Source organism: Phasianus colchicus, chromosome 36 (assembly GCF_987193195.1).
Source record: "Phasianus colchicus chromosome 36, bPhaCol1.hap1.1, whole genome shotgun sequence".
Taxonomy (NCBI): Eukaryota; Metazoa; Chordata; class Aves; order Galliformes; family Phasianidae; genus Phasianus; species Phasianus colchicus.
In genome coordinates this window covers 2,804,531-2,815,320 of record NC_143471.1, presented here as the reverse complement: position 1 = coordinate 2,815,320, position 10,790 = coordinate 2,804,531, and the positions used below count along the sequence as shown (strand labels likewise).

General features: G+C 61.6%; 1 protein-coding gene across 3 annotated transcripts in view; it reads left to right on the top strand.

Annotated features, from left to right (window-relative positions):
- The first annotated feature begins 2,017 nt into the window (after positions 1-2,017).
- The window catches only part of SRRT (serrate, RNA effector molecule), a 28,713-nt gene continuing 19,940 nt past the window's right edge, over positions 2,018-10,790 (top strand). For 2 of the 3 annotated variants that reach the window (XM_090129302.1, XM_090129301.1), the window contains exons 1-5: positions 2,018-2,377; positions 3,390-3,512; positions 5,045-5,173; positions 6,039-6,218; positions 8,307-8,498. In XM_090129302.1, coding sequence (XP_089985428.1) covers positions 3,394-3,512; positions 5,045-5,173; positions 6,039-6,218; positions 8,307-8,498 — 620 coding nt within the window. In that variant the 5' untranslated portion in view covers positions 2,018-2,377; positions 3,390-3,393. The remainder of the gene's footprint in view (positions 2,378-3,389; positions 3,513-5,044; positions 5,174-6,038; positions 6,219-8,306; positions 8,499-10,790) is intronic. The other variant, XM_090129303.1, reaches the window with a different exon arrangement.

Sequence of the window (10,790 nt, the reverse complement as noted above, 5' to 3'; positions counted from 1 at the left end):
CCTCCCACCTGTGGGATTTGGGGGGGGGTCTGGGGGTTCTAAGGGGGTCCTAGGGGGTTCTAAGATGGTTCTGGGGGGGGGGATCTGGGGGGGGGTTCTAAAGGATTCTGGGGGGGTTGAGGGGTCCTAGGGGGCTTTGGGGGGGGGGTACTAAGGGGGTCCTGGGAGGGTCCTAGAGGTTCTAAAGGATCCTGGGGGGGTGGGGGTCTGAGGGGGGGTCCTGAGGGGGGGGTCCTAAGGGGGTCCTAGGGGGGTTCGGGGCTCTGGGGGGCTCTAAGGGGGCTCTGGGGGGTCCTGGAGGGGCTGGGGGGGCTCCTGGGGGGGGTCCTAAAAGGGTTCTAAAGGGGTTTTTGGGGTGGGGTCCACAGGGGTCCTGGAAGGGTCCTAGAGGTTCTAAAGGATCCTGGGAGGGTGGGGGGGGATCCTAAGGGGGGGTTCTGAGGGGGTTCTAAGGGGTCTTGGGGGGGGGTCCTGGGGGGGGGTCCTGAGAGGGGGTTGTAAGGGGTTTCTGGGGGGGTTCTGAGGGGTCTTGGGGGGGTTCTGGGGGTCCACAGGGGGTCCTGGAAGGGTCCTAGAGGTCCTAAAGGATCCTGGGGGGGGGGGGTCCTGAGGGGGGGGTCCTAAGGGGGTTCCGGAGGGTTCGGCAGGGTTCTGTCCAGGCGTTGCCGTGCGTCCATCCGTCAGCACGCGCGTGTCGGTGTCCGTGCGTCCGTCTGGCTGTCCGTCCGTCCGTCCCGGAGCAGAGGGAGGGGTCCCTCACAGGGTGGGGTGCGGGGTTGGAGGGGGGGGGGGATGTGTTTAATTCCACCCCCCCCCTTCCCTCAGGAAACGCCTTTGTTACGGCTTCCCCGGGTCGGGAGGGGGCAGGAAATGGGGGGCGCGACCCTGGGGGGAACTGGGAGGGACTGGGAGGAACTGGGAGGGACTGGGAGGGACTGGGAGGGACTGGGGGGCATTAAGGGGGAACTGGAATGGACTGGGGGGGAACTGGGATGGACTGGGATGGACTGGGTGTCAGAAGGGGGGAACTGGAAGGAGCTGGGGGTGGACTGGGGTGGACTGGGGTGGACTGGGATGGACTGAGGGGCAATGGGGGGGGAACTGGGATGGACTGGGAGGGACTGGGAGGCATTAGGGGGGAACTGGAATGGACTGGGGGAGAACTGGGATGGACTGGGATGGTCTGGGGGCCAGAAGGGGGGAACTGGGAGGGACTGGGAGTGGACTGGGGTGGACTGGGATGGACTGAGGGGCAATGGGGGGGAACTGGGATGGACTGGGGGTCAGAAGGGGGGAACTGGGAAGGGCTGGGGCTGGACTGGGATGGACTGGGATGGACGGGGGAGGGAATGGAGGGAACTGGGATGGACTGGGTGTCAGAAGGGGGGAACTGGAAGGAGCTAGGGGTGGACTGGGGTGGACTGGGGGGCAATGGGGGGGAACTGGGATGGACTGGGGAGGAACTGGGATGGAGTGGGGGAGACTAGGAGGGGGGTCGGGGGCACGTGGAGGGAACTGGGATGGACTGGGATGGACTGGGGGGGGGCTGGAGAAGAACTGGGGGAGAATTGGGATGGACTGGGAGGAGGAATAAGGGGAACTGGGAGCGACTGGGTGGAATTGGAGGGGACTGGGACAGACTGGGGGCACTGGGAGGAACTGGAGGGCACTGGGATGTACTGGAAGGGGGGGGGAGGGGTGTCCCCCCACCCTCGGCTCTCAAAATGGCGGCGGGGAGGAAAGCAATGGCGGCGCCCGCTGCGGCTTCAGGAGGAGTGCGCATGCGCGGGGCAGGGCGCGACAAAATGGTCGCCACCCGCGTCACGTGACGCGACGAAGGAGATGGCGGCCTCAGGGAGAGGCGGGTCCGGGCGGGGAGATTATCGGAGGCGGCAGCCAATGAGAAGCGGCGGGTGGCAGGCGGCAGCCAATGGAGAGAGGCGGAGGGCGGGCAGCTGGGTGACGTCACGACGCTGCGCCTTGACGCGCACGCGCGATGCGGCGCCTCTCCTTTCGGCGCATGCGCAGTTCTGCGCCGCCATATGAGAGGCCCCGGGGAGGGCCGAAGCCGCCGCCACCATCGAGTTCGGGTCCTCCGCCGCTCCCGCGGTCCCCCGCCAGTCCCTTCCCGTTGCCGTCCCATCCTCATCATAGAGCTGCGCTCCTTGAGTGCCTCTCCGCACCCATAAGCGGCATCACCCTTTCCCACAGCCCAAATCCGACCATAGAAGAGCGGCGGGTTTTTCCTAGAGCGGCGCCGAGCGCAGGGCCCAGTCTGGGCCCCCTTCTCTGACGTCACTTCCGGCCGGCGCGGACCGGAAGTGAGCGGGGGACGGCGGCGCGCGGAGCGGAGCGCCGTTGAGGAGAAAGCGGGGAGGTGCGGGGGGCGTGGGGGGGTCGCGGGGGGTCAGAGGGGCACCGGAAGGGAGAGGGGAGGTCGGGAGGAGGTGGAGGGTTACGGGGGGCGCGGGGTGCGGCGGGATCTGGCGGTGGGGGGGGGCGGGGTATTGGGGGGATGGTGGGGGGGCGTCTGGGAGGACCGATAGAGGGGGTTTGGAGGACCGGAGAAGGGGTTGAAGGAGTCATAGAGGGGGTTTGGGGAACCTAAAGGGAGGCTGGAGGATGAAAATTGGATTTGGAGGAGCAAAGGAGGTGGTTGGAGGACCAACGGTGAGGGTTTGGAGGACCAAAGGAGGTTTGGAGGACCGATAGAGGGGGTTTGGAGGACTTGAAGAAGGAGTTTGGAGGACCATTGGAAGTTGGAGGATGAAAATTGGGATTTGGAGGACTCAAAGGCGATTTGGAGGAGCACAGGAGGTGTTTGGAGGACCAACAGTGGGGGTTTGGAGGACCAGTGGTGGAGTTTGGAGGACCAAAGGAGCTGTTGGAGGACCGATAGTGGGGATCAGAGGACCAATAGTAGAATTTGGAGGACCAATAGAGGGTGTCTGGGGGACTGCTGGAGGTTGAAGGACCAACAGTGGGACTTGGAGGACCAAAGGAGGTGGTTGGAGAACAAGTAGTGGGGCTCGGAGGACTGATAGAGGGGGTTTGGAAGACCAAAGAAGGGGTTGGAGGACCCATAGAGGGGGTTTGGGGAACCTAAAGGGAGGTTGGAGGACGAAAATTGGATTTGGAGGACCAAAGGAGGTGGTTGGAGGACCCAGAGGGGATTTGGAGGGGCAAAGGAGGTGGTTGGAGGACCAACGGTGGGGGTTTGGAGGACCAGCGGTGGGGTTTGGAGGACCAAAAGAGGTGGTTGGAGAAGCAGTAGTGGGGCTCGGAGGACCGATAGAGGGGGGTTGGAGGACCTGCAGGGGGTTTTGGACTCGAGGTGGGGGAGCACACGGGGAGCGGGTGTTGATGGGATCTCGGTGCTCCGAGGGCAGTGCTATGGGGGACAGCGACGACGAATACGACCGCCGCCGTCGCGACAAATTCCGCCGTGAACGCAGCGACTACGACCGCTCCCGGGAGCGCGACGACCGGCGTCGCGACGAATGGAGCGACCGGTGGGTGAGGGGGGGTCCTCCGGGCCTGCAGGGGGCGCCCTCATGGGAGGGTGGGGGTTTTGTGTCCTCCTGGCCTGTTGGGGGTGCCCTAATGCTGCTTTGTGGGGTCCTCCCGGCCTGCAGGGGGCTCCCTAATTGGAGGGTGGGGGGCTTTGTGTCCTCCTGGCCTGCAGGGGGCGCCCTAATGGGAAGGTGGGGGGGCTTTGTGTCCTCCTGGCCTGCAGGGGGCGCCCTAGTGCCTCTTTGTGGGGTCCTCCCGGCCTGGAGGGTGCGCCCTCATGGGGGGGTGGGGGCTCTGTGTCCTCCCAGCCTGCAGGGGGCGCCTTAATGCCTCTTTGTGGGGTCCTCCTGGCCTGCAGGGGGTGCACTAATGGGAGGGTGGGGGGCTTTGTGTCCTCCCGGCCTGCAGGGGGCGCCTTAATGTTTCTTTGTGGGGTCCTCCCAGCCTGCAGGGGGCGCCCTAATGGCAGGTGGGCACCCTCCTGGTCTTAAGGGGTGCCCCAATGGGGGGGGGGTGGTGGTGGGCTGTCCTTATACCTGTGTCCTATTGGGGTGGGGTCCTCCCCGCCTGTGGGGGCGCTCTAACATTTTTGCACGTCCCGCTGTTGGTAGGATGGGCATCTCTATGATCCATTCCTAGAGATCCTCTTCCCAACTTCTAAGAGAGTGGGGGTGGGGGGTCTTCCTCGTGTAAGGGGGCGCTCTTAACATTTTTCTGTATGCTGTTGATGGGGTTCATCTCTATGATCTTTTTCTAAGGCTGGTCCTCCCGTGCTGCAGGGGGCGCTCTGTTATCTCTATGATCTTTTGGCAGCGGTTGGGATCAGAGCTGGGAGTGCTGCAGCCAGGGGGGAATAATCTAACGGGGAGTGCGGGTCCTCCTGGCGCAAGGGGGCGCTCTAACATTTTCTTCTCTATCCCCTTGTTGGTGGGAGTGAGCATCTCTATGATCTTTTCCCAGGGACGGTCCTCCCAACCTGTGGGGGCGCCCTAAGGGGGAATGTGGGTCCTCCTGGCACAAGGGGGCGCTCTAACACTCCTTCCCTATTCTGTTGTCGGAGGGAGTGAGCATCTCTATGACCTTTTCCTGGGGATGTGGGTCCTCCCAACCTGTAGGGGTGCCCTAACAGGGAGTGGGGTCCTCGTGGCACAAGGGGGCGCTCTAGCACTTTCTCGATCCCCTTGTCTGTGGGAATGAGCGTCTCTATGACTTTTTCTCAGGGATGGTCCTCCCAACCTGCGGGGGCGCCCTAAGGGGGAGTAGGGAGTCCTCCTGCCGCAAGGGGGCGCTCTAACACTTCGTTTCTATTCTCTTAGCGTGAGCGTCTCTATGACCTTTTTCTAGGGACGGTCCTCCCAACCTGCGGGGGCGCCCTAACAGGAAGTGCGGGTCCTCCTCGCTTAGGGGGGCGCTCTAACTTTTCTCTGTCCCATTGTTAGAAGGGGTGGGTGGGCGTCTCTATGATCATTTCCTAACGTCGGTCCTCCCGACCTGTAGGGGGCGCTCTTTCATCTCTATGATCTTTTGGCAGCGATTGGGACCGGGGTCGGGAGCGTCGCAGTCGGGGTGAATATCGCGATTACGACCGGGCACGAAGGGAGCGTTTCTCCCCCCCCCGCCACGAACTCAGCCCCCCCCAGAAACGCCTCCGTCGTGATTGGTGAGCGCCCCCCCCCCCCCCCAAAAAAACCCCCCCCCAATTTATCGCCCCCCCTTTCCTTCCCCCTCCCCCCAAACCTTTATTTGACCCCCCCCCCAAAAACCCCCAACCCCCCTCCAACTTATTGCGCCCCCCCAATTACCTTTACTCCCCCTCCCAATTAAGCCAATTAAGCTAATTACCCCCCCCACAAACAAACGCAGCACTGACCCCCCCTTCCAGATCTCCCCCCCCATCCCCTCAATTTCATTGACCCCCCCCCCCATTTTTGCCCCCACCCCCCTTTCAAAACCACTCTTTCTCAATCTCCCCCCCAACTACCTTTATTCCCTCTCCCAATTAAGCTAATTAAGCTAATTATCACCCCCCCCAGATCTCCCCCCCCTTCCCCATTCCCCCCCCTTCCTTCCCCTTTCCCCCCCCCTTTCGCTCTTCCCCCCCCAAACGACCCCTCATCCTCCCCCCCCCAATTATCTTTATTCCCTCTCCCAATTAAGCTAATTAAACTAATTATCACCCCCCCCCCAGATCTCCTCCCCCCCTTCCCCCTTTTTGCCCCCCCCTTCCCCATTCCCCCCCCTTCCTTCCCCTTCTCCCCCCCCTTCCATTCTTCCCCCCCAAACGACCCCTCATCCTCCCCCCCCCCAATTACCTTTATTCCCTCTTCCAATTAAGCTAATTAAACTAATTACCTGTCCCCCCCAGATTGCCTCCGCCCCCTTCCCCCTTTTTGCCCCCCCCTTCCCCATTCCCCCTCCTTCCTTCCCCTTTCCCCCCCCCTTTCGCTCTTCCCCCCCCAAACGACCCCTCACCCCCCCCCCGCCCCCCAATTAAGCCAATTAACCCAATTAACCGCCCCCCCCAGGGATGAGCACGGCGCGGATCCGTACCACAGCGCCTACGAGGTCCCTTACGGCGGGGGGGGGGGCGGCGGTGGCGGCGGTGGAGGCGCTGGGGGGGGGGGTCCCACTTACGGCCCCCCCCAACCCTGGGGGCACCCGGATCTGCACGTGGTGCAGCACCACCTGCTGCCCATCCAGGCCAGGTAAGGACCCCCCCCCAAAAAAATGCTCCCCCCCCCAAAATGGGACTCAGACCCCCCCCAAAAAATGCTCCCCCCCCCAAAATGGGACTCAGACCCTCCCCCCCATAATGTGATTCGGACCCCCCCCCCAAAAAAATGCTCCCCCCCCCCAAAATGGGATTCAGACCCCACCCCAAATGGGATTCGGACCCCCCCCAAAAAAAAAATGTGCTCCCCCCCCTCCGCAAATGGGATTCAGACCCTCCCCCCCCCCTGAAAAAGGGACTCAGACCCCTCCCCAAAAAAATGCTCCCGCCCCCCCCACCAAAAGGGATTCAGACCCCCCCCCCATAATGTGATTTGGACCCCCCCCCAAAAAATACGCTCCCCCCCCAAAATGGGATCTGGATCCTCCTCCCCAAAATGGGACTCAGACCCCCCCCCCAAAAAAATGTGCTCCCCCCTCCCCAAAAAGGGACTCAGACCCCCCCCCCCAAAAAATGCTCCCCTTCCCCCCCCAGAATGGGATTTGGGCCCTCCCCCAAAAAAAAATACGCTCCCTCCCCAAAATGGGATCCGGATCCTCCTCCCCAAATGGGATTCAGACCCCCCCCCAAAAAAAGAAATGTGCTCCCCCCACCCCCCAAAATGGGACTCAGACCCCCCCCATATCATCCCCATAGAGAATCCCCTGCTGTGACCCCCCCTCAAATATGGGGTCTTAACCCCCCCCAAACTGCCCCATAGGGACCCCAAATGCCCCATAGGGACCCCAAACCCCCCATTCTGTCCCATAGGACCCCAGACTGCCCCATAACTCCCCCATATTGCCCCATAGGGACCCCAAACCCCCCCATACCACCCCATAGAACCTCATACTGCCCCATAACTCCCCATTCTGCCCCATAGGGACCCCAAACTGCCCCATAGGGACCTCAAACCCCCCCCCAAACTGCCCCATAACCCCCCCATACTGCCCCATAGGGACCTCAAAGTGCCCCATAACCCCCCCAAACTGCCCCATAGCGACCTCAAACCCCCCCATACTGCCCCATAGGGACCTCAAAGTGCCCCATAACCCCCCAAACTGCCCCATAGGGACCCCAGACTGCCCCATAGAGACCTCAAAGTCCCCCATATTGCCCCATAGAACCTCATACTGCCCCATAACCCCCCCAAACTGCCCCATAGAGACCTCAAACCCCCCCATAGTGCCCCATAGGGACCCAAAACCCCCCCATACCGCCCCGTAGAACCTCATACTGCCCCATAGTGACCCCAAAGTGCCCTATAGGGACCCAAAACCCCCCCAAACTGCCCCATAGGGACCCCAGACTGCCCCATAGAACCTCATACTGCCCCATAGGGACCCCAAACCCCCCCACTCTCCCCCCCCCGAGGGTCCTGACGCCCCCCACTCCCCCCCAAGCAGACGTGGGAACATTGCAGAGGTGGATTTGGGGATGGCCCCCCCCAAACTGCCCCATAGGGACCCCAAACCCCCCCCAAATTGCCCCATAGAACCTCGTAGTGCCCCATAGGGACCCCAAACTGCCCTATAGAGATCCCAAATCCCCCCATACTGCCTCATAACCCCCCCATACTGCCTCATAACTCCCCCATACTGCCCCATAGGGACCTCAAAGTGCCTCATAACCCCTCCAAAGTGCCCCGTGGAGACCTCAAACCCCCCCAAACCCCCCCAAACTGCCCCATAACCCCCCCAAACTGCCCCATATGGACCCCAAACTGCCCCATAGAGACCTCAAACCACCCCGAACTGCCCCACTCCCCCCCCCCGAGGGTCCTGACGCCCCCCACTCCCCCCCAAGCAGACTGGGGAACATCGCGGAGGTGGATTTGGGGATGGCCCCCCCAAACTGCCCCATAGGGACCCCAGACTGCCCCATAGAACCTCATACTGCCCCATAGGGACCCCAAAGTGCCCTATAGGGACCCAAAACCCCCCCATAACCTCCCCAAACTGCCCCATAGAGACCTCAAAGCTCCCCATACCGCCCCGTAGAACCTCATACTGCCCCATAGGGACCCCAAACCCCCCCATTCCTCCCCCCTTGAGGGTCCTGACGCCCCCCACTCCCCCCCAAGCAGACTGGGGAACATCGCGGAGGTGGATTTGGGGATGGCCCCCCCCGTGATGAAGAGCTTCAAGGAGTTCCTGCTGTCGCTGGACGACGCCGTGGACGAGACGGAGGCGGTGAAGCGCTACAACGACTACAAGCTGGACTTCAGGAGGCAGCAGATGCAGGACTTCTTCCTGGCACACAAGGACGAGGAGTGGTACGTCTGGGGGGGGGGCTGCCCCATAGAACCCGCCTCTGCCCCATAGAGCCCGCCTCTGCCCCATAGAATGCAGCCCCAGCCCCACGGAGCTGCTCGTTTGGTTCGTAGAACTCATCATCTGTCCTATCAGCTTCAGTTCCTGCCCTATAGAATGCATCTTTTGCTGCATAGAGTGCACTGCCTGCCCCATAGAACCCAGCTCTGCCCCATAGAACCCAGCTCTGCCCCATAGAATGCAGCTCTGCCCCATAGAGCCCACCTCTGCCCCATAGAATGCAGCCCCAGCCCCACGGAGCTGCTGGTTTGATTCGTAGAACTCATCATCTGTTCTATAGGCTTCAGTTTCTGCCCCATAGAGTGCACTGCCTGCCCCATGGAATGCAGCTCTGCCCCATAGAATGCAGCCAGCCCCTGCCCCACAGAGCTCAGCCCAGCACCACGGAGCTCCTCGTTTGATTCGTAGAACTCGTCATGTGTCCCATCAGCTTCAGTTTCTGCCCCATAAAATGCATCCCCTGCCCCATAGAATGCATCCCCTGCCCCATAGAACCCACTTCTGCCCCATAGAGTTCAGTCCAGCCCCATAGGGCTCAGCCCAGCCCCACAGAGCTCCTTGTTTGATTCCTAGAACTCATTATCTGTCCCATCAGCTTCAGTTTCTGCCCCATAGAATGCATCCCCTGCCCCATAGAACCCGCCTCTGCCCCATAGAGCTCAGCCCAGCCCCACAGAGCTTCTGATTTGATTCCTAGAACTCATTATCTGTCCCATGAGCTTCAGTTTCTGCCCCATAGAACCCAGCTCTGCCCCATAGAACCCAGCTCTGCCCCATAGAACCCAGCTCTGCCCCACAGAGCCCAGCCCAGCCCCATAGAATGCAGCCCAGCCCCATAGATCCCTCCATTAGCCTTGCAGCACTCGTTACCTGTCAGATTCTTCACCCCATAGGACGCCCCCCCCGCCCCATAGGGCCGTGCCCCACATTTTGGGGTCCGTCCCCCCCCACTCAGTTCCTCTTAACGCCCCCCTTCCCCAATTGAATCCCCTCCATTCACCCTCGGGTTGGGGGGGGGGGGTTTATCCTCATTAATTATGCATACGGGGGGGGGGATTTGGGTGGGTGGGGGGGGGGGATATGGGGGTGGGGTGGGGGGGGGGCTGGGGCACGACGACCCCCCCAGCGCCGTTAACCGTTCCCTTTTCTCCCCCCTCCCCCCTTCCTCCCCCCCCCCAAAAAATAACCACCATCAGAAGCCGCCGTCAGCCATCGTCCGTCGGAGAAACCCCCCCCCTTCCCCCCCCCCCCCCCAAAAAAAACACCCTATCGGCTCGTTAGCGAGCGGGTTAATTAAGCTCATTAACACCCCCACGCCTGAAGGACGGCCCCCCCCAGCCCGAGGGGGGGGGCGCGGGCAGACAGCGAGGGGCGGGGGCCGCGCACAATGCGGCCGTAGTGAGCACCCAGTGGTAGGAAGCAGGCAGGGCCGCGCTTTTGTTGTTTTCTTTTTTTTTTTTTTTTCGTACCCAAATCGGGGGTTTTTCACCCCGAAACGGCGCTCGGCGCCTTCGTCTTTTTTTCTGATTGCTTTCGGTTTTTTTTCCGTGCGCGTTTTTTTTTTTTTTTTTTTTGGGGTTTTTTGGTTTTTTTTTTTTGGTAGCAAATATTCGTCGACTGCTGGGGTTCCGGATGCTCGACTCAAGCGTATGTATGAGCGGCCGCCCCCCCCCCAAAAAAACCCCCCCAGCCCTTCCCCATAATCCCCCCCCCCAAAAAAAGCTCCTCCTGGACCCCCAAAATCTATGGGGTGGACCCCCAGAATCTATGGGGGGGAAGGGGAAGCCTCAAATCTCTCCCTGTCCCAAAATCTATGGGGTGGAAGGGGAAGTGGGGGGGGGGAAGCTCCAAATCTCTCCCTCCCCCAAAATCTATGGGGCGGACCCCCAAAATCTATGGGGTGGACCCCCAGAATCTGGACCCCAAAATGTATGGGGCAGATCCCCAAATCTATGGGGGGAAGGGGAAGCCTCAAATCTCTCCCTGTCCCAAAATCTATGGGGTGGACGCCAAAATCTATGGGGCGGAAGGGGAAGTGGGGGGGGGGGGGGGGGAAGCTCCAAATCTCTCCCTCCCCCAAAATCTATGGGGCGGACCCCCAGAATCTGGACCCCAAAATGTATGGGGCGGATCCCCAAATCTATGGGGGGGGAAGGGGAAGCCTCAAATCTCTCCCTGTCCCAAAATCTATGGGGTGGAAGGGGAAGTGGGGGGGGGGGGGGGGAAGCTCCAAA